Source organism: Pogoniulus pusillus, chromosome 34, assembly GCF_015220805.1.
Source record: "Pogoniulus pusillus isolate bPogPus1 chromosome 34, bPogPus1.pri, whole genome shotgun sequence".
In the NCBI taxonomy this organism is placed as follows: Eukaryota; Metazoa; Chordata; class Aves; order Piciformes; family Lybiidae; genus Pogoniulus; species Pogoniulus pusillus.
The window spans coordinates 8,978,154-9,001,679 of NC_087297.1; the positions used below are offsets into that span (position 1 = coordinate 8,978,154).

General features: G+C 41.1%; 1 protein-coding gene across 3 annotated transcripts in view; it reads left to right on the forward strand.

Annotated features, from left to right (window-relative positions):
• SNTG1 (syntrophin gamma 1) overlaps nucleotides 1-23,526 on the forward strand; it is a 281,755-nt gene that overhangs the window by 131,684 nt on the left and 126,545 nt on the right. For all 3 annotated transcript variants that reach the window (XM_064170435.1, XM_064170431.1, XM_064170434.1), the window contains exon 2: nucleotides 19,228-19,282. In XM_064170435.1, coding sequence (XP_064026505.1) covers nucleotides 19,256-19,282 — 27 coding nt within the window. In that variant the 5' untranslated portion in view covers nucleotides 19,228-19,255. The remainder of the gene's footprint in view (nucleotides 1-19,227; nucleotides 19,283-23,526) is intronic.

A 23,526-nucleotide genomic window follows, 5' to 3' on the forward strand; every position in this document is an offset into this window, starting at 1 on the left:
AGGGGGAGGGTTATTACAATTAGTTCCTGGAATTCATTTCCATAATGTGCCACCTCTTCAGGCATGCTCATTGCCACCTGGTGGTCATCTTTTGGGGTCTTTGGAAGGAAGGCTGACATCTTCCTCGGTCTGACCTCTCTACCTTTTGTCTACCTGGCCTCAGTTGTGGGTCACATTCTTGGCTGGAGTTTCCAGTGCTCTTATCTTTGAATACAGTATTCTTCTTCTCCATGAGAGTGTTTCAAGATTATTTCAAGCTTCACCCCCCCACACTTTGTGTTTATGTGATTGATGATGCTTTATATCTGTGCTCACATAATTAATGGTTTAACCTAGGTTTCTGCACTCCATGTTCTCTGTCCCTTTTCCCATGTCAAGCATTAAAATGATTTTTTGAGTCTGTTGCTCTGACTTTTGGAATTTAGAAACCCAGAGCACTAAAGCTGAAGTGCAAAAGTCCCCTCTGCTTGGCATTTCCTGCTTACTGGAAAATCTCCATTGCTTTTTGTATGTCGTATACATTCCAAAAGAGGCACACATAATCAGAGTAATGCATGTTTTTCAGTTGTGGATTTTTCTTTTCAATGGGTCTTAAAGCATTCAAAAGCTTGCTTCTGTGGACAGAAAAGAAAACCATAAACAAAACCCCCCCAAACAGCCCCCTCCTCCCAAAACCAAACCCAAAGAAACAACCAAAACACCATACCAAAAAGTCCCCAAACCCACAACAACTGTCAGCTTCCATTCTCTCTTTAGGTTTTGCAGAATATCTTATCTTCTGGGCACTTGTTCAGTGCTTTCTTGCACTTTTTGCCAAATTACTTTTCTTGCTACCCCACTGATTTTGGTTGGATGCTGTGCAAACCCAGCAGCCTGCCAACTATGTGATCAGTGCTGTGTGGAGTTCTAGCGCTCTGAGGAAAGGTAGTGCATTAGGGAAGATGTGAAGAAACTGAAGCTAAGCATGTTGCATTTAATGAGTTTAATTTAGTAGTAAATTTGGTCCTGACATAGACTTCATGACTTCAATAAATAGAAGTTATTCAGTCTCCTGTTCTGGACCACTCAGTTCAGGAAGGACCTCAGGGTCCTACCTGAATGAGTCTGGCACAGAGCCACAAAGATGCTGAAGGGAGCAGAACATCTCCCTCATGAGAAAATGCTGCTGTAGCTGGAACTCTTTAGCTTGGAGGAGGGGAGGTCAAGGGGTGGACCTCATTAATGTTCATAAAGATGTGAAGAGTGAGTGTCAGGAGGATGGATCCAGGCTCTGCTCAGTGATGTCCACTGATAGGACAAGGGTCAGTGAGTGCAAACTGGAGCAGAGGAGGTTCCACGTGAACACAAGGAAAAGTATTTTCACCGTCAGGGTAACAGAGCACTGAAAGAGGCTGCCCAGAGAGGTTGTGAAGTCTTCTCTGGAGGCATTCAACACAACTGGATGTGTTCCTGTGTGACCTCCTCTAGGTGATTCTCATTTGGCAGGAGGATAGAACCTGATCTTTTGAAGTCCCTTCCAACCCCTAACATTCTGTGATTCTGAGAGAGGCATATGCAGCATTACAATAAAACTCTACCAACAACATTGTAGTGAAGCTGCTTCAGGAGGATTGGACTTGATTTTTTTGAGGTCCCTTCTAACCCCTAACATTCTGTGAGAGGCTTATGCAACGTGGAAATAAAACTCTACCAACAAGATTGTAGTGAAGCTGATTGATCATTAGTGACCATAAAAATGTAAAATATTGCTTTTTCTTTACATGCTCATTTGTGCTGCTTTGCAATTCCAGTCCTTATTTCTGGTTATTTAACAGAGGGGGAAGGGGGAGATGATTTTAAAGCATTTTGTTTTGAATATTGTTAAATTCCATCATTAATGAGTCAAAATGAATGACATTTTTTCTTCTGAAAATCAGGACTTGTTATTTCTGCTGAAGCATTTTGGCGAGCGAGGCTTCTTTGATGGGCTGTAACAGATGCCCATTCAATGACTATGTAAAGAGGTGTCATTACTGTCAATTATGTAAGTGAAAACGTTAGTTACATGTGCTGTGATGTGCTTTGTCTGAAGAGAGATCTTGGGGCTAATGAATTGTTGTTGTCCCAGTGAAGGACAAATGCAGCAACGTCAGTCCCTGTAAGATGTTCTCACAAAGTGTTGGTGTAAGGAAAGCTGTGGGGATTTGGTCTTGTGATGATAGCACAGTGTAAAATGCCAATGTGTCTGTTGAAACCAGAGGTTTGGTGGTGTCCTTAGTTTTGTGAGTCACTACAGAGGTTCCAATCAGGGTGTGAAAATAGAGAGACCTAACACTTTATTTTTAACTGAGAATAACCTACTGAAAAGCATGAAGCCCTTACTGCCTTTGAAGATAATGGCAGTATTTTCACTGAAGTTATCAGAAATAAGATTCCCACGAAGGGAAAAAGGTACAACTACTGACTGTAATCATTTTAGACCTCATTGATGCCTTCAACTTCCTGAAGGGATGTTGTGGAGAAACTGCTGCTGGTCTCTTCTCACAGGTTATTGGAGGCAGAACAACGGGGAATGGCCTCAAGCTGAGGCTGGGGAGGTTTAGATTGGATATTAGGAAAAAGTTTTTCATGGAGAAAGTGGTCAGGGACTGGAATGAGCTGAGGTGGTGGAGTCACCCACCCCAGATGTGTTTAAGGGTGGTTTGGATGTGGTGCTTAGGGATATGGTTTAAGGTAGATCTCATAGAGTAGGGTTCTAGGTTGGACTTGGTGATCCTGAGGGACTTTTCCAACCTGGATGTTTCTGTGATTCTGGGACTTGTATAGAAATATAATAGGGGAAGGCCTTAGAGTGGCCTTCCAGTACCTGAAGGGGGCTAAGAAAGCTGGGAAGGAACTTTTTACAAGGGCTTGCAGTGATAAGACGAGAGGGTATGCATTGAATCATAGAATGGTTTAGGTTGGAAGGAACCTCAAAGATCATCCAGTTCCAACCCCTGTCCATAGGCAGGGATACCTCCCACTAGAACAGGCTGCCCAAGGCCTCTGAAGCTTGAGAAGAGTATATTTAGACTGGGTATTAGGAAGAAATTCTTTATAGTGAGGTTGGTGAGATGCTGGAGATGGGGGTAGTGTATATTGCTTCCCTGGAGGTGTTCAAGGCCAAGTTGGATGGGGCCTTGAGCAACCTGGATTAGTGGAAGGTGTCCCTGCCCGTGACAGGCATTTGGAACTGGATGATCTTCAGAGTTCCTTCTTAGCCAAACCATTCTATGAATCTGTGAATTCATAGACAGCTACATTTGAGAACAAATGAAACAGGGAAGTATTTAATTAGGAGTTTCTGCTTGTTAGTTACCTGAGCTTTCTCCTGAGTATCTTCTACTTGACTGTAGATTTTATCTTTATTGTCTAACTTCATCTGAGTTCATAAAGTGGATAGGAAACTATAAAATGTGGTCATTACCAAAACAGTATTTCACAGCATTAAATAGCCTATAATGTATAAGTGATATCTACTTTGTTCCATATTCATGTTAAATCTTACTCCTTTTGCAGATGTGAATGTATAAAGACAAATGCCTACTCAGTCCTTGGAAAACCAGGATTGGATGTGGCAATATACAACTTTCAAACAGGCCATGCTTCCAGCTACCTTGCTAGAAAAGACAGAGCTACTTCATTTTTTCATTCTGGTTGCTGTATTTTACACTAAACTTTAATATACAGCTTCTACTTATCAAACAATATTAGCACTGAGCTTAGGGTGTACTGCGCGGGGTCGTTATTTTCCCTTAGCTGGTGAAATTGGGCAGTGTTATTGGAGCTGTAGGTTTTCATTTGTGAAAACATTTTTCTTCATGTTGCTGATGCAAAGCTGTTGTTTTGGGTTTGTTTTTTTTTTAAACAGGGTCATAGAAGTCAGCTTTTTCATAGGAACAACTTTTCATCCAGTCACTTGTGCAACAGTTGGCTGCACAGTCATTGCGTTGCAGTGGGGATGCCTCACTCGCCCTGCTTGGCTCCACAACACAGAGTGTAAGGAGCAATTATCTTTCACTCTGGGGCGACTGTGCCTGTGGTGTGTGAGGAAAAAGGGGAGTGTAGTTGTGTAAATTAATCTGATTGAACATTTGGAGGGGAAATGGAATTATGATGTAGCATTTACATTATACAGTTGCTGAAGGCACTGAGCCGTCCTCCGTAATTGTAGCCATAATTCCAACTGCAGCAATATGTTAAGTTTTATGGCATGTGTGATACCTTCAATGAAAAGGACAACTATGAGAAATACTGTTTTGGTGGAAGCTGTATGATCCATAGTGTAAAAAAGTTGTAATTCCTAAATACAGTTTAAATGCCAGTTATGTTTTGTATGGGGTAAGGAAAAAGTAGCTCAGTTTCCTTTCTTACAGGCAACACAAAGACATTTACTCGCCGAGAAAGCTGTATACACACATAAGTTGTTACACGGTCCCATTGGCTTCTACTGCTCGGCAGAAAGTGGATCTGAGTGTTTTTCATCTCATGTTGTCCTGCACGTTGCAAGAGAAAAGGGATGGCTTTGCTGGGACACATGAGTGCTCATCCCATCCTGTGCTTTGGTGTGAAACTCTATCAGCCCTCTTTACCTTCTTTTGTCACCTTGCTTTGAGCATTCTCTATATCATTTTGAGAGTTTGGGAAGTAGGTGGTGCCCAACTTCATATTACCCTCTGAAGTGTGGCTGTGCTCCCACCCCAAATTTGCTATTAAAACCCAGGTGAATCAATGGATTTTCATTAATAAAAAGAGAGGCTGAACCTGAACCAGGTCCTGCTGTGCCTAACTGCCTTTGCAGATTCCCTTTTATCTACAGCAGGTGAAAATGAACAGATTATTGTTAATCTTAACTGAGCAATTTGACTGATAGCTGGTGGCCTTTTACTTTCCTTTAGGTGATTGTGAGATAACACTGAATCAGCAGTAAATTATCTGTTACCTGCTTCTGGTATGCCTCAAAAAGCATTGCTCACTCTAACTGTAGTCAGTGCAACTATATCCTGAGATACTTCTACACCTGCTTTGTGTGCCTTTTGGCATTTGGATTTTGAAGCTAAATGTTACATGCAGATAGGAGTTTCTGTGTATTGATTTGGAATTTATTTAGTGAAAGAACAGCAGACAGAAAATGGAAGATATTCTTCTCTAGCATATTAACTGACATTAGAGCTCTTCAGTCAACTCCACAGCAGAAACTGCAGCCACCTTTTAAATAATGCATTGATGTTATACGTGATATATTGACATTTTCTGTTGAGTTTTCTTTCCATAAGTGGCTTCAGTATCAAGAGTATCCTTAAGAAAGCTTTGTTTTGTACTAGCTTTTGCAAAATGCTTCTAATATAAAAGAGGTGATCATGCTTTGGCAGGAGGGTTGGACTAGGTAATTTCTAGAAGTCCCTTCCAAGCCCTGCCATTCTGTGAGATTTAATTCTATTTGTATACCATTTCTACCTCTATAGAGAGATCCCTTCCAAGCCCTGCCATTCTGTGAGATTTAGTTCTATTTGTATACCGTTTCTACCTTTATAGAGACAGTTGAGAGTCTGAATGGTCTCAAAGGACTTAATTTCAGCCTGGATTTGCTGGGTCAGACAGTATTAGGTGCTTGCTGAATGTGACTGATACCAATTGCACTTGTCACCTGAGGATCAGGAAGAGGCAGTTAGACCTTGTACTACTTATTGCTGTAGAGAAGAAGTGTGGATCAGTTACACCCTGACAAGTTGAACATTTCAGCACTTCAAATCTTCTCTCTGGAATTCTAATTCTGCTTCAGCAGACTTGTCCTGACATGACTTTGGGAAATTTGATAGGTAGAGGGAAAAAAGGGAGTGTTGGTGCTCTAATGGCTCTCTGAATTTGACTCTGCAAGCAGCATGTGTTCCTGAGATGCATTGTTCCGTATTTTAGAACAGCATCACTGAAGGGTTCTACATGGAGGGCTTCAAGGGGGTATAGCCTTACATTATTCCTGATGTAACCAGCTTGAGGGCAATTTCTCCAACCTCTTGCATTGGTTAAACCACAGTCAGCTTTACTGTGTGGTTTGGCAGTGTGCTTGGTGAAGGACAGTTAGCTGCTGAGCATTTCCAGATTTATTATGCATTCTTTTCAGAGAAGGACTGTGGAAGAAAAGGAGTTTGGCAAAATGCCTGAATTCAAGTAAAGCTAATAAAAGCTGATTGCACATTTATTTAAGCAATGATGTCATGTTAAAAAAGAAATGTATCTCTGAGCAATGGTGTTCATCCTGGACAGAGCTCATCCATCAATTGAGCTGCTTATTGAGAAACATGTTCTTTTAATGACTTTACACAGCAGACTCTGCAGTACCACATCTTCCAGTCTTTCTTCCTTTCCCTGAAGCAGAACTTTCTGCTATTACACAGGGCAGTTTTCGAGCATCTTCCCACTTAGATTTGTTCACTTTGGTTGCCTCTCTCTTCAGTGTGTAATATTTTTCAGTCCAGGCTTTTGCATGTCTCTGTTCTGTAATAAATGTCTAACAATGTAATCTAAGAATGGATGTTCTTAGACCTATCATACACCACATTCAGTTGTTTTACATAACTTCCAGTCAATAAATAGCAGGAATTTGAGGTTAGGAGGAACACCTGCAGAAAGTGCAACAATATTTATGGGCTATATGTTGTACTATGCAGCCTTAGAGATATGAAACTTCCCTCCCTGAGCCTTTCCAGTAATTGCTGTTGTAGTGTATGCCAGTATTCTACTTGACATTTCTTTTCTGCAAGGGAGTTTGAACTAGATTACCTTCAATTAAGGTCCCTTCCAACCTAAACCATTCTTTGAATCAACCTGGACAATTTCTGATGCTTTAAATTTCAAAGACTTGTTGTTGTTCTACAAAGGTGATAGCTTTATGTCATGCATTGGTAACATTTGATCTTTTTATGGTAGCAAAATGGTCATTAAAATATTAATGACAAGTGAATAAGTGTTATGGAATCTATTACTTATGCAAGTTGGTTAATCCCAAAATATTTTAGCATCATACTTTTTCTACTTATAGTGAGAAAATCTCAACTTCAGTGTTAGTGGATATGAAAGCTTAGTTCAACAAGATACTTAAATGTGTTTCTAGCTTTAAATGTATTTCTGTGTGCTAGTTTCATGAAGGTGTTTCTTGGCAGAGAAAAAGGAAGAAACTCCTTTGCTAAATCCCTGGCTTGCAGTGAACAGAAGGTAATAAAAAGTTGTGCTTTTATCTGCTTCCTTATCTAATGTTGTAATGCCTTGAAACAATCCATTAGATATTATGTTGTGGTTAGAGTAATAGAAAGTAATACATCTTTACCTTCAGATGTTATGTATTGATTTTGGGTCCTTATTTTGATCTCATCACGTCTTTATCCAACTGTGATTCCATCAATTTAGGTGGAATTTTCTCTTGATTCTGAAAGTACAGATCACTCTTTTGAAAGCCATACTGGTCTGTTAGGCAGCTTTGCAGTATGAACCCACATGTGAAACGGCAGAAGGGACAGAGTTATCAACCCCGTGTTGTCAGTTACAGTGGAGAACAGATTTTTGAAGTGGAAGATCACAGCTCTGGAAAGATACATGGGGACAATCCATATCTTCATCTCATTCCTGCTTGCTTTACTCTAGGCAATGCATGAACTCTTGTCTGTATTTCCCCTAATTGCAGAGTTACATGGCTAAAGAGTTACAGGACTCCAGAGATGGGTATCAGAAAATGGGAGCAAAAGCTGCAGGCATGGCCTGGTTTTGCCTTCATAAATCTTTTCAAAGTCCTCGTGTTCTGTGAATAACTACTCCATCTTCTGTTCGCTAGAACCTGAGTCCTAACGCTCCACTAAAAGCAGCAAAGACATCTTTACATGGAAAGAGATCTCTGAACAGAAGTTATTTCTTTTCCTACTGTGTTTTGCACAGGCATGAAAACAGGAAGCGTAGAAAACCATAGCAGAGCAGTCTTGTGGATGGAGTGGTGTGAGGTGTACACAGGCAGTGAAGGAGAGCTGAGAAGCCTGACAACGTAATGCAGTTTGGCATTGCTTGTCACAAGGTTGGTGTCTTGAGAGTATACAGCCAATCAGTCTGGGGGCAGAGGAATTCTTGAACCAGCTTTCTTCCTAGTGTCCAGCCTAAACCTGCCCTGCAGCAGCATGGGACTGTGTCCTCTTGTTCTGTCACTGGGTGCCTGGAAGGAGACCAACCCCACCTGGCTACAACCTCTCTTCAGGTAGTTGTAGATGGCAATGAGGTCTCCCCTGAACCTCCTCTTCTCCAGACTGAACACCCCCAGCTCCCTCAATCTCTCCTCACAGGGCTGTGCTCCAGTGCCCTCACCAGCCTTGGTGCCCTTCTCTGGACACATTCAAGCACTTCAGTATCTTTCTTGTATAGTTTCAAGCTCAGCTAAGGCTGCTTGTTACCAGGATTTCCTAGACTCTTTGACACGTTTATTGACTGCCAAAAGAACATGTGTTCTGGGGACCATGGGCAGCAGAGTCCTTGACTTCAAGTTTAGACAGGCTCTGCAAAGCCATCATTTCACATTGTCCTGTCTCTGTCTCAGGCTGAACTTGCCCACTGTTTACTCTCAGTGTGTCCTTGTAGCTTGCCCTGATGGCATTGCTGTCACTTACACTGAAAGAGGCCACTCTTTTCCCTGGGCTATGTGGACGTCAACAGTTTCTAAAAATAGTCATGTATTTTGTTCTGCTGCATGATCTTAATTTATCTGAGCTTCCTGCCTTAATCATTCCTTGGTGACAGGTTTGCCAAATCCCAGATCCTCGAGCATGCCATACAGCCCCACAACGCCCATATTCTTTTCCTGCACCAGTGTGTTGTGCTAACAGTGACTTAATTGGCTTGAACTCAGTCTGTCACTGGACTTCTGTTCAGAGCTTGCTGTCTTTGCATAGCTCTCTTTCATGTGAATATTGCTAAGATGATAAAGAATGCTTTAAACAGTTCTGATTCAGGTGGTACTCAAAACTGTCCTCCAGTAATTTGTTCTGTTCCAAGCCATGAATGCAGTCATGATCATCTTGTGAAAAGGAATTTGAACCACCACAGAGCCATAGAACTGTTGAGGCTGAAAGAGACCTTCAAGATCATCAAGTCCAACCCCTCTCCTAGAGCTTGTAATCCCACCCCTACTGCTAAATCATGTCTCAGGGCACCACTTGAATGTGTCTTTTGACCATCTCTGGGGACAGTGACTTGCACTTCCCTGGACAACCTGTTCCAGTGCTTGGTAAGCCTTTCAACGAAGGGTTATTGCTTGGAGAGACTCTCCCCACTTTCCCAGCGCTGTTGGCCAGCCCTCTCTGTGCTCCCCACCTCCTCCCACAGATGGTCAATGGCAGCACTTGGCTTCCTCTCACAGGTTTTCTCCAGTCCAAACCATTGTTTCTGTGATTCTCTGCTAAGTTCTTCATGCCAAATATCTTCTCTTTGATCAAACTACAGTAGTCCAGAACAATTTCCCACAGCTGTTATCTGCAGCCTGGTGCTTTAGACTGAAGCTGGGAGGGGGTGGTGGTGTCCAGTTACAGCAGAGGTATTCCAGTGTATTAACCCTTTTTATGCTGTCTTTGTACTTTGGTTACTGACTTATTAAAATCATTATTGTAAGGCTGTTGTCATACTGTAAAGGAGCAGTGCCTCGCTTCTGCAGCTCAGCTCCCCAGGGCTAGAGATTTAACTTGTCTTACACAACTGCCTCCAATGTCATAAGCTAGTTTGATGATAATAAGCAAAGCAGGAGTTGGAAACTCACTAAAAACTGGAAGTTGCAGCTGGTACATGAACTCAGAATGGCAGCTAGAAAGCTTCCAAACCACCTGTGAGACTACCAGAAGACATCTCCTTATGGGTCACTTTTTGCATGAGCTACTTCTTTAACAGTGACTTCCAGTGCGAAATTCAGGTTGTGATTGGCAAGTGAGACCTGAGTCATACTGCTCACTCAGAAAGATGATGGCTTAAATTTGCATAACTGTGCTTGGGTCAAATGTTTCCTAACTTACCTGAAAGATTTTAAATGGAAGTCTTGAAATCAAATGGGACTTGAGTTAAAATAAAATCCACTGATATCTGCAAAACTCCTAGGTGCAGTAGGTGTGCATCTATATTGGTACACTAAACAGTACCAAAGGACTTCTGTGCTTCAGACAGAGTCACTGAAGCAAAGCAGGAGTTTTGCTCTTCCTTTTTTACTTTGCAAGACAGTCAGTCAAGAGAGTAGGAGAGAGGCCAGAGGTTGGGTCACAATTCCTTTATTCATTTTGAAATCTATTTCAGGGAATAGAAAGGTTATAGTTTAAAGACTCTGTCCCCTTACCCTGTGGGGATAGGGAACTAGAGGGAAGTATGGGGTTCATTTTCAGCATACTTTTTCCCCCCCAAGGTAATGGAAGTAGAAAGGAAAATTCCAGCCATGAAGTGTGTGATAATAAATGTAACACAGTGCCAGTCTGAGAAAATGGATGAAAGAGGGGGAAAAAAGGCAAAAAAGGGGAGAAAAATACATGATGTGAGAGAAGAGAATGTTTATAAGAAGGGTAGGGAAAGAAAAAGATGGAGGAGAAAGATGGAAATGTGAGATTTACTTAAATCATTTGCATTTCCCCTTGACACATTGCTTTCCTAAACTGTTCTCATATCCAAGTCAGACATAGAAAATCTTATGCACTAAGATAAACTCTGGGGTTTTGTTTCATTAATAATGTTCCATGTCCTAACTATGACTGGTAAGGTGAAGGGGAAAGTATTTTAGGTGTATGGAAGAACCTAATTTCTCTAATGTTGAGTGTTTTGCCTTTCAACCCTCAGCAGACTGGGGAAGCAAAAGATTAAACTTGAAGACAGAAGTAATGTAAACTTTACTGCTTATAGTCAGCTTATCCTTGAGAAGAGAGGGTCAGAGATGCATTAAGAGAAGCTTCCTTTACATCTTCAGCCACCTGGTGATGGTTGTGCTGTGTTATTTTCTTTTGGAGCAAGACCAATGGCACTTCATTTTTCTATAGCAGATATTGCCAGTTGTCTTTGTTGCATTGTTTTCAGAAACATCTTATATCATAGGAAGTTTGTAATGAAGAGTTTCAACCTTAGCAATTAAATTGTCAAAATCAAAGGGTTGGGATGTGAAAGGCAAATGTAGAAGGATTTGCTGTTGTTAGTCCCAGCCATATTATTGGAGGACATCATGAGTAGGTCCAAGATTTTACAGACAAAGAAGAAATATATTCCAGCTTCCCTTTTTTGTCATCCTGACTCTCAGTGAGCTCAAGAACACATCAAGTAAAATCTAAAGCAAGCAGCAGTGAATTGGGTAGAAAATGAGATAACTAAAATGACTAATTCCCTTGAGCTGACTGATGTAGGGGTGACACCTAGAGCTGTCCAGCGCAGGTATCACTGTGTGGCAGCTCAGTGTTCCTGGGCCAGCACGTTTTACCAGTAGCCAAGGTGTGTCTAAGTAGCCAAGGTGTGCCTAAATCCACCTCAGTTTTTATAAGTGGCCCAGGCTGTAACTAGTGTTACTCTGGAGCTTCCTGCTGTTCCCCTGTGACAGGAGTAACACCCTGCAGGAGCAGGCTGTACGGACAGCTGGGATGACCATTTCATCATTCCAATCCAGTCCTGTACAGAGTGGTTTCCAGTAAAAGGTGCTTCTCTGAGGGGTGTTTTCTGATTAGCTTTGAGTGTTTTTCACTGGCTACTTAACTTTGTTTATTTTAATTTTGCAGTACTTTAAGTGCTGTGTTTTCCCATGTGGCATATTTTGCATATCTCAAGTTCTCTTTTTATAAGTTTTGACAATGTACTACTGCAGGAACAGTTTGACAATAAACAAACTTGACTTGATGATATTACAACAGCACTGCTACAAGTTCCTGCTTTCTGGATTCCAGAGGAGTTAAAGAGGCTTTTGCTGCAATCATATAAAAGCTGAAGTGGAAGATCTAATTATGTTGATGAATTGTGATCTGAGTTATTGGTGTTTGTTTTCTGTAAGTACTGCATTCTTCTTTAGAGAAGTAACTGCTCTGAAAAAAGAGAAAACATAGAATGGCCTAGGTGGGAAGATCATCTACTCCAATTCCGCTGCCATGAGCAGGGATGTCTCTCATCTGGACTTAGTTGCCCAAGGCATCATCCAATCTGACCTTAAACACCTCCAAGGGGTGGGTATCCACAGCCTCCCTGGGCAACCTCTTTCAGAGTCTCATCACTCTCATACTGGAGAACCTTTTCCTAAGATCATGTCTAAACCTACTTTCCTCCAGCTTCAAACCATTCCTCCCTGTCCTATTGCTAGATGCACTTAGAAAAAGTGCCTCTCCAGCTTTCCTGTAGGCTCCCTTCAGGTACTGGAAGGCAGTCATGCGATCACTCCAAAGCCTGCTGTCCTCCAGGCTGAACAAGTCCAGCTCCTTCAGCAGAGGTATTCTTGATCATCCTTGAGACCTTCCTCTGGACTCTCTCCAGCAGTTCCACATCCTCCTTGTGATGGGGGCACCAGAGCTGGATGCAGTACTGCAGGTGGGGCCTTAAAGGAGCATGTATCTAATACAAGGTTAGCAGCTTGAGTTCCCTACAACAGTTTCACTGAGTGTATTCCACTGCTCCGTTATTATACGTGCTCTGGATGTATAATATCTGCCCAAGCAGATATAAAACTCAAGAGTGCTTTGTATGCTTGTTTTAGTTCTGTGCTCATCCTGATACTCTGCACTTCTCTATTTGGCCATCAGTCCAGCTTGTTTTACTCACATAGGAAAACTTTAGGAGCTTTTATGGTTATTTAAGTGTGTACAAAAGCAGTTATTACTGTGCAGTTCTGAAGTCTAGTTTTACAGGGCTAAATGTATGTTTAATGTTGAGTAAGTGTCCTAACTTGAGAGTAAGTCAAGGAAAAAAACATTAAGCTATGACCCTATCAGTAAGTGTTATTTTACCTGCTTGTTAATTTGAGCAAGCATGTTCAGTTTGAAGAGATAGAAGCATTTCTGTGTTTAATTTGTAATGTCTTTGGAAATTGCTTGGATATTAAAGTGTCCTGAGCATTTCCAACTATTAATTTATCTCCTGGCTTGCTCTAGGAAATTGATAGCATGCTCTTTTTTTTTTTTTTTAACTGAAATGAAATCAAAATAGGATAGGAAAACTCTCACTCTGAACCATTAGCATTGGGCATAAAGCCAGAGACATGACATTTATATGTGACTGTGAAACAATTGCATTGGCAGAGGAATGCCAGTACCTTTTAATAAGGAGACTCTGTCTTGAGAGATAATGGAAAGAAAAAACAGACTGCAGTGCCAGATAGAGAACTTCTGGTTGTCTTTGATACAAGGCAATGTTATTTATGCAGAACTGAGAAGCTAAGTCATAACAGAGTTCATGCAGCCTCCAGAGCAGTTAAGAATTTAAGGAGGCATTTAGTGCCTGCTTGCACCCTGACACTTGCACTACCTCTATGAAATTCAATACCTAATCATACTGAGACACAGCTAATGCATATTCAAAAGGTCACTTTGGAAAAGCAAAAGATGGGAGACAAGATTTTGTTATTTTTAGTTGTATGTTTTCCTGTCAACAGTCCAGGCTTTGACCCAAAGTCAATCTTTGCTGTTCCCATTTGCCATTGAGCATTTCACACAAAGACATGCAGTGGTAGCCCACTGGCATTTGACCTCCCCATTTTCAGCTGACTCTCCTGTAATATTGCTTTCTCCCTCTGAAGGGTTGCATGTTACATTGGTCTTTCTTTATTTTGCTATTTCCATCAGTTTTTTTCTACCAAGCCAGAACAGACTGAGTTGTTCATTCAGTCATTTTGTGGGTGTTTGTTCTGTGGGGGACCAGATAACGTTAAGTGCAAACAGGGAGGGGTAAACAAACAGGGCTCCAGACTATATTCATTCAGTTCAGACTGCCTTGTGGCACCAACATTGGTTTGTGCAGTGAATGCTGATTAAAAATGCTTCCAATTGAAATTCTGAGTTATGACTGGCAGGTAAATATCATTCTTGTTTTAACCAAAGTAAAATGAATTAAACATTAAAAAGCCTTGTTAGTTCCTAATTGCCAGCTTCAATTCTTTTGAAGCATGAGCTTTGCTAAGTGCTGGTGGTTAAAAAGCTTTGTCAGGTGATTATTTTCCTCAGTGCTAAGGAAGAGCACAGCTTTGAGTTCAAAGTTACTTATCCTTGAACTATCAGGTAAATTGAAGTATGTACAGTTTAGGGATCTCCATCTTCATAGACGTCTTTCAATTCCAGTTCATTTAAGCTGTAATTCTGTTCAAAGGGTGTATAGATCCCATTCATATATTGAACTCAGTGAGGGAATCATCGAATCAGCCAGGTTGGAAGAGACCTCCAAGATCATCTAGTCCAAATAGCACCCAGTCCTATATAGTCAACTAGACCATGGCACTAAGTGCCTCATCCCATCTTTTCTTGAACACTTCCAGGGATGGCGACTCCACCACCTCCCTGGGCAGCCCATTCCAATGCCAATCACTGTCTCTGGCAAGAGCTTCCTCCTAACATCCAGCCTATACTTCCCCCTGCACAACTTGAGACTGTGTCCCCTTCTTCTGTTGCTGCTTGCCTGGGAGAAGAACCCAACCCCACCTGGCTACAGCCTCCCTTCAGGTAGTTGTAGACAGCAATGAGGTCCCCCCTGAGCCTCCTCTTCTCCAGGGAGGTGTGAAGGTGTTTGGATCTAGATCAAATCTCTCCCCAACTCACTGAAAACTTGCTCAGCAGATGATTCAGTATGGTGCAGTGGTAAATGATTAAAAGTCGTTCTGTTACCTGAACATGAGTAACTTGGTGTTCAAACAAAACATACTTCGGGTGTGATGGCAAACAGTAACCAAAGGATATTTTAGTAGTCCCTGGTTACTGAACTGCTCCTTTGATTCACTTGTGAGTTCTGCATGCCTCTGCCCACTTTTCCAGTGCTACACACCTTGTGGCAAGCTGTGTGGAATCAATATGCCCTCATGGAATTTGCATTTAAAGTCACACTGCTTCTTTTTCCCCCAAATGTTTTGCTTTCCCTTGAAAGCACAAAGGACCAGCTGTGCTGCATATAAGGGTGATTTCAAAGCCTTCTTTCCCTGTTTGCAGGAGAGAGGTAGTTTTGGCAGGGTTTTTAATTATTGCTTCAAGAAAAAAGGCCTATCAGAGTTGCTAATCTCTGTTTCATTTCCTACCTTACACCAAAGCTGAAGATAAGAATTCGTTCAGATATCTCCAAAATGTAGAGCATAAAAGATGTTGTTAAGAATGGAGGCAGAAGGACTTGGTAAGGCAAACATGAAGGTTGGGCATGGTGGTGTTGGGTCAATGCTTGGACTTGATCTTAAAGTTCTTTTCTGACCATGCTGAGTTCTGTGGTTTTCAGTTGTGAACTGCTGTCACAGATAGCTGCAGATCCAGTGTTGGTGCCTTTGAAACATGGTTTTAGTCTGTTTCCCAGTTAGCAACTCAAACAATTCTCAGGCAGTGAGAACTCCTCATGACTTCTTTCCAGCTGTATGAAGCATCCAAGCTGCAGTGATATCAGCTGTTAATTTACATCGTGTTTGATCATACAGCCTTTCTCCACAGATTTATTTGTGCCTACATTTCTGTGTTCTTATTTTGCACCAGTAACCTTGAAAATGAAGTGTGTCCTACTATTGCTTCAGCTGTGTTTTATTTGGCTTGTGGCATTCTCAGCACTTCACAAAGTGTCTCCTATTGCTGTTGTGTGCCATGAAATTTACTTTTTGTTTGCTCTCGTTTTATTAAGTGTATTGGAGTGTTCGTGATGGAACTACTTTGAAACTGCATCTATTATACCACTGGATTATGACCTGATTTATTATAAGAAGATCACAGCATAGCTCAAGTGCTCAGTGCATTATCCCAAATGAAGCTTTGTCTCTAAGGGCTGCCATAGCCTTCAACTCTGCCGTTATATTTTAGCCATTGATTTCCCTTTAGAACACAAATGCCGCAATAATACTGCTCGGTAAACGTTTCCTCACTATTGAATAACTGCTTGTTCTGTCAAGGGGGTGTCAAATTCTGTTCCCAACCTGCCTGTCATGTGTTACTTCCTTCACATCTATCAGCAGAGATGAGCTAAATGAGTTTGGTAACTCAGTTGTGGAGAAAGCGCAGATTGCAAATCAACACAAAAGGGAGGAAAGTAACTTTGCAAAGCTTGCTTGTTTGCATATCTTTGATTGAAGCACTTCCCAGCACATCCAGAGGAAGCCTCACTGCTGTTGGAAGCATTCTGAGTAATGCATGCTGCCCATGCTACCCTTCTCTTGCACATCCTGCTCTGTCCTAGCACTGCTGTTTTCTCTGCACATGCTCCTATCAAAGACACATGCAGCTCCTTTCTCTTCTGGGGTGCAGTTGGGCTCAAAACAACCTAACAGTAGGGAGGAACAAACAAAAATCAAATATTGAGGCTAAAGAAGGGCTGTGGGCTGGCAACCAGTTTGCTGTCTAGATGAGACTGAAGGAAGCTCCTAAGAGAGCTGGAAAGTGTCTGTGATCTGGAGATAAGGGGTTGCAGAACTTAGCCAGAGGCTGATAAAGGATGTCTGTCAGCAGTGGGCTTCACAGATTATCATTTTATGAATGTTTTATTTTCAAAATTACTTGGTTTTATATTTCCTGCCTTTTTTCATCTGTTACAGGAGGAGGTAGTTACAAGTAATTGGGACATTTCACCTGCATTAAGATGATAAAATTCCTGTATGATGCATGAGATGTATTCTTGTAATTCAATCACCCTGTTTGTTCAGGGTGTAGATGCTGGAAACGGTGACATTGAGCTGATTTACGAGGTGCTGCACTTTTGTAATCAAGCCTTCTATGTGCTGTTTATAAAATATCAAGTGTTATAGAGCTGCTGATACAAAAAGAACACTGATAATGGGCTGAAATTTGCGGTGTGCAGCTGTAGACAAGAATCGGTATGAACCAGAAGATAGGGAAGCAGTGGCAGCTATACTGCAAAGATAAATAACTGAGTGATTGCAATGAGTGTACCTGTTTCTCAGGCACCCAATGAGTACAGTTTTGTGTTGAGAATGGTGTAGTTCCAAGCTTGCATTTCAGACAATGTTTTAGCAGTTGAAAGCTCTTGGCACAGAGCATGAAAAGTCACATCTAGACAGCTTTTCTAGGGGAAACTGTTTGTAGCCTTTCTTTGGGAGACAAGGAAATGATTTTAGTGGGAGATGGATATGAAGAGAGTCCTTGTTGTATAACCTATTTTGCCTGTTTGTAATTAAGCATGTGAGGGTGGAAAAAAAAGTATCAGCAAAGTGATTGGCAGGTAGATTCATCAACAATCGATATTTAGAGGTAACAAAAGGCAACAAAGCTGGTGAAGAGTCAGGAGAACAAGTCTTATGAGGAGCAGCTGAGGGAATTGGGGTCGTGTAAGGAGACTGAGGAGAGACCTTGTTGCTCTCTGCAACTCCCTAAAAGGAGGTTGTAGTGTGGTGGGTGTTGGTTTCTTCTTTCAAGTAAGTAGTGATAGGAAATGGCCTCAAGGTGCACCAAGTGAGGTTTAGGTATTAGGAAAAACTTCTTTCCTGAAAGAGAGGTCATCATTGGAACAAGATGGGTAGGGAAATGCTGGAGTGCCCCTCCCTGGGAGTGCTTGTACACCCACCACTAAGAACTTGGGTGATGCCTTTGAAAGGTGGTAATCAAAGATTTTCTCCTACTTCACTGCTGCCAGCATCCCTGCTGGCCAGGCATGGCCCAGGGCACTGGGCTGTGATATTTTAATTTACTTACCTGGGAGGAGTTGGTAAAAATTATAGGGAAACATACTTAATTCACGGTGACTATCCCAGCAGAGAGGAGAGTCTTCAAGATTGCAGTGCAGACCTTGTTTCTTGTGAGCCTTTGCAGAGCAGAGGAAGCTCTTTATTGCATCTCGGTGCTCTTGTGAGGTTGCTAAGGAAGGAATGATGATGGATCTGTCTTTAATTCCTGCATTGTGACCAAGGCAACCTAGGCTTGCTCCACTGGAAATTCATCTAGAGCACAAGCTGTGAACCAAGCAGAGCTCAGGAAATAGAGAACATTAACCTCATACATGTCCATGGGCTTGAGTTTAATAAAACTGCATCCAGAGCAGCAAAACAAATTAAGAGACTTAATTAAGTGACCAAGAGGTTTTATTATTTTTGAGATGTATTTTTTTTTATCCTGTGTCAGGCACAGTTTTTGGATTGTAATTTAAACTTGGACAAGTGGGGAAAATTCTGTGTTGGGAGCTTTGAGTGCTGTCTATACAAACAGTTGTAAGCAGACAATTAATACAGAACAACAACGAAATGCTTAATGGAGAGGATTTTGTTACAGGTTTAATTTCTCCAGGCATTCAATGAAATGACTGTTTTGCCCAGGAAACGTTTCCTGGAAAAGGTCTGTTGCAGAACACTGTTATTATCCTCTGATAACAGCCTGTTCCAGTGGCTTTATCTCATAAATAAATGAATGCATAAGTGTGCATTGGCATGAATACACTTCATAAAGGCCAGGCAAAGTAATAATCACAGGATTTGGTGTGACATTTTGCCAGCACTCACACATCTTCCTGGCTTTTCTAACATTTGTTTTTCAACTCATAAATATCTCTGCAAAGTGGCACACTGTTAAATGACACTGGCTTCTTTGCAGAGATTAAGTATGTTAAAAACATGTGAGGCAATAGGTATTGATGTGTAAGGGGCTTTAATTAGGGGAGAAACAGATACCCAAGTCTTTTAGAAGAGAAAGAGCATTGTGAAGAGTAATACTTAACTGTTTCCATTTCTGTTATTCTGCAGTATAGTGAAAAAAAGTCACCTAAAGAAACATTTACATTTTCAATAAGCAAAGTAAGTTTGAATGCCCTGTGGGAAGGCAGGAGGTTGTGAGAACATAAGCATTGCTTTTGTCATAGTCAATGTAATCAGGTTGTGTGCTTCAGAAGAACCAGGAGCAATTTCTAACACCTTACAATTCTTAATCCTGTTGTGACTTTGATAATTTCTCTTTCTAAGCAATGACTGTAACTGGACCTAACAGAGAAGTGCAATTGCTCATCTCAGACAGATAGCTTTTATGTTTTTTGTGGCCTTTTTCATTCTAATGAAATCTTTCTCTCCCATTTTAGACAACTATCACTTGCTGTGTCATAGCACATGGATTTCAGGACCACCTGTGAAGAGGTAGGATCAGATATTTTTTTTCTCTTTTCAAACAATAGTAGATGAAAATTGGTGACCTTTTAGTCCCTTTTATATGCAAAATCCTTTTTTTTTTTTTTGACACCTTTTTTTCTGAAATGGAATGAATTATATAATCTAATACAAGTTATTCAACAGATCACTTTGTGGTGGCAGACAGACTTTGTAGTAGAAGATGAAAGAATTTGCCTGGGTGTATTAATCTGTAGCCTTCGCCTCTGTCCCTTCCAATTTGCCTCTGTAGGCACAATGTAGGTGCAGGCAGCTGTGTTTTGTGTGAGCTTTGCTCTTAGTGAAGTGTTTATATATGAAAGCCTGTACATGAAGGAAAACATCAATGGAGTCAGAAACCTGTCTGACACCATTCAGTAAAATGAAGGGTGAAATGTGGAAGTAAGGGGAAAAGGTGGGTGGGGAAAGCAGGGAAGCTGTGAAGATGAGCAAGATAAAAGGCAATTCCATTCTGATTTGATGAGGTAAGGGAGTTATTTTTTGGTCAAAATAGGTATAGTTTCATAATGTCAGTGGAGAGTACTTCAGTCCCCTTTGACCAGGGGTGGAGAAGTAATTTGCTTTCTGTGTTTGTGCTAACTTTGCCTGAAAGCAAATGAGATTGACTTACAAATATTAAAAGGGACATCTTATTTACTCTGTGGTTGTCTATGATCAGATTGTTTTAGTGCATTTTCACAACTTCAGCAACTGAGACACAGAACATTTACACCAAATTCTTTCCTGAGCACCTCCAAGCACAGTGACTCCACTACCTCCCTGGGCAACCTATTCCAGTGCCTAATAGACAAGGCATGGAGAGGATGGCTCCAGCCATCTTAAAAGATAACAACAATGTAGAGAATGTAAGGAAGCTTCTTTAACTTTTGAATTAATAAACTGGGGGTGAATTTCCTCCATCTGATTTGCTCTGCTTTGTGTAAAATGAGCTGTGTGCCATGGAATCAGTGGTGTCACTTCCAAGAAATTCTGGGAACTGTTACCGACATCTTTCCTCCCAAGCTAATCAAAGTTAATGAGATATGGACTGTCATCCTACTTTCATCAGACACCTATGTCCAAATAAATCACCAGCAGCCTTCTGCTTACACATACTGTAATTTTTAACTAAAGCTTCAGCACTGTCACTGTGTCATCTACTTTGTCTTTTCTTCTGTGGGAAATATATTGAGCTGCCTCTGAAAGCCTAAGAGAGTGGAGGTTGCTGTAGCTCTGCATTCTCAGATCCAGCTAGTAGAGAGTGGGCAGATGGGTCCCCAATAGGCATATGCACACTGAGCATGCACATCCAATACAGGAATCCATTTATATTGTGTATGTGTATTTATATATTTCAGGACATGGTTTAATGGTCTTGGGGCAGGACTTAATGACCATGGTGGTGTTAGGTCAATGATTAGACTTGATCTTAGAGGTCTTTTCCAATCAAAACAATTCTGTATGTATGTATTTATGGATATGACCAGCCATGCAGGTGACATACCCAGAACACACCTGACTGACACAGACAGCACCAACAGCCTCATCCTGCTCCCTTCTCTGCCTGAGCAGGATGGAGATCCAGTTGTGAGAATACATTGTGTTTGTATGCACAGTGTGGATGTTTCTGGCAGAAGGTTTTAGGCAGCCCAGCCATTAGGGTCCCACGCTTCCCAGTTGCTGGCAGCTGAACGTGCCTGCCCCTGTGGCCTCAGCCCCTCTCCATTGTGTCCTTGTCAGATTCTTTTATTTTTGTCCCTTAAGCTACTCTTTTCATTGTGTTACATTGGATGTCTCTGAGGGAACCTTAGTTCTTTCATAGTATTGATGCTTTCATACATGCCTTATGTTTTTCTGGTGTCTACTAGTGAGATTTGGTTTCCAGTTTGGACACTGAAGTGGTCTTGTGAGCTTGTAGGTACCTGCACAAGCCCTTTGTGCCCAGGTTCCTACTGCAAGTCAGTGAAGGCCAAGGAGCAATTCAGTTCTCCCAAAATTTGCTGCTCAACTCAGTTTCTCTGTATATTTTCTGTTGCTGTTGGCAATTGCCTATAATAAGCATTGACTATAACCACCTTTATGTAGACAGGTCCAGTTTGGTGTCAATCTCCAGATGATTCCTGTGATCTTAATGATTATTATCTTTTCCTAGGCATCTTGTCTGTAGGGTGTGCTGCCTTTCAAGGCATCTTTAATGGCTGACCAGGGAGGTGATGGAATCACCATCCCTGGAGGTGTTCAAGTAAAGGCTGGATGGGGCACTTAATGCCATGGTCTAGTTGATTGGATAGGTTGATAGGGTGCTAGGTGGGGCTGGATGAGCTTGGAGGTCTCTTCCAACCTGGTTGATCCTATGATTCTAATTTTGTTCTGCAAATACCTTCCGTGCTAGAAAATTCAAATGACACTACAAAAAGCTGAGATCTTACACAGTGTTTTGTTTTGTCTGTTTGTTTGTTTTAAGGGAAACTACCAGACATGTAATGATGGGAACTTAATAGTTGCTGTGTTTTGTGTTTAATTATTCTGGATGGCTTCTCTGCTGGTTTTCCTCACTGATCAGCAAATGGTTCTTGTACTTCAACAATTTCTAAGCCATAAGGCTGTCCAGCTCCTCTCCTAGCCTTTATCCTGAGCTTTCTGAACTTTACAAGAGCATAAATCATAGAGTCACTGGGTTTTTTAAATGCTTTCCTGCACTCACTCGACCTTATTCTATATTCTGAAAACTATCTCTTGGAAGATAACCTCAATCTGTGACATAATATTGTCCTCTACAGTGAAAATACTCTTCTGGTGAAATTGAAGACTTGGGATGATTATAAGGGATTAGAGCATTTTCCTCCTTACATACTGGAAGGATTTGGTTTAAGTGGAAATTTTCCATGTGTTATATCAACAAGCTGCTTGAGCAGCTTTATAACTTTGGAGATCTTGTCCTTTTCTTATATTAGCTTGGCTCCATTTTTTTTCCCTCATGTAACTTCAAACTTAAGTTTGTAGATAAGCCATTTATTTTCATGTCTTTTACAGGATTATTTTGAACTGATAAACTCCTCCTCCTCTGCTTCATGAATATTATGAGCATTCCTGTAGACTTCACAAACTTGTGACATGTTGTTCACAGGTCTGGTGCCCTCTCTCTCAGTATCTATCTTGTTGAGGGTTTGTTTTTGCCTGCCACAGATTGCATTTTAATTTTTAAGCAGTATTTTGTCTTCCTTGTGACTTTCTTTCATAAATTTATTATGTACTATTTTGGACTCATTCTTGTCTCCTTTATCTCTTTCTCAGTCTGAAGTTGATAATTTCCTGCATTTATAAATGCTCTCCAAATAGCAATGCTCAGATTTCTGATACCTTGGGCTTGTGGTTTCCTTTTCCTTTATTTTTCCCCCCTGAATCCAGCTTCAGATCAGTGTAATCCCAAAATCACAAGATGGGAAGTGACTGGCAGTTTACAATGCCCATAAGAATGTGATCCATTAAATTTGAAGGAACATGCATATTCTTGCCACAGCCTTCAATTTTCTGATATCCTTTCTCTTGACCTTGACTATAATGATAAAATTTAGTCCCATTAAGGCCACTGGCAATTCAGACATAGAAACTTGTTTTCTTGTAGCATCAGAAAATGATTTTTTTTGCTCTTAGTTCAGGAAGAAGCTCATGTATCTAAGATGTCTATTTTCCAAATGTCTAATTTACATACTGAATTAATCACTGTACAGAAAAAAAGCCCCAACAACAAATCTCCCTGTGAGACTTTATTCTGTCAAGAAAATCACTTCTGAAGAATGCCATACCCAAAGAAAAGGATTAAATCCAAATTCAGCATTTTTCTGCAGTTCATTCAGGTTGAAGTGTACCATCCCTGTGCAAGAGTGGGCTTTCTGTCCTTTGTATTGGAAAAAGTTGGTATCTGATAGAAGAGGCTCTGAGTGACAAGCTGCACACATCCCTGTGTCTGGGCTGCATTCCAATTGCTGACAATATAAATGCTTTTCACTTACGCTGGCAACACCTCCACAGAATGAGTAGCTGGACCGTTTCAGAAACATCCTTTATGTGGTTCTGACACATTCCTACCCCTTGTATTCATTGTCATTGCCACCTTAAACCTCTGATTCAATTTCCCTTTTCATTCCTGTAATAGTGATTATAAAGCAGTGACAGCTGTATCTCCAAATATTCAAAGGTCAGCCTCAGTTCAGATTAAGCATCCAAAAACTTGT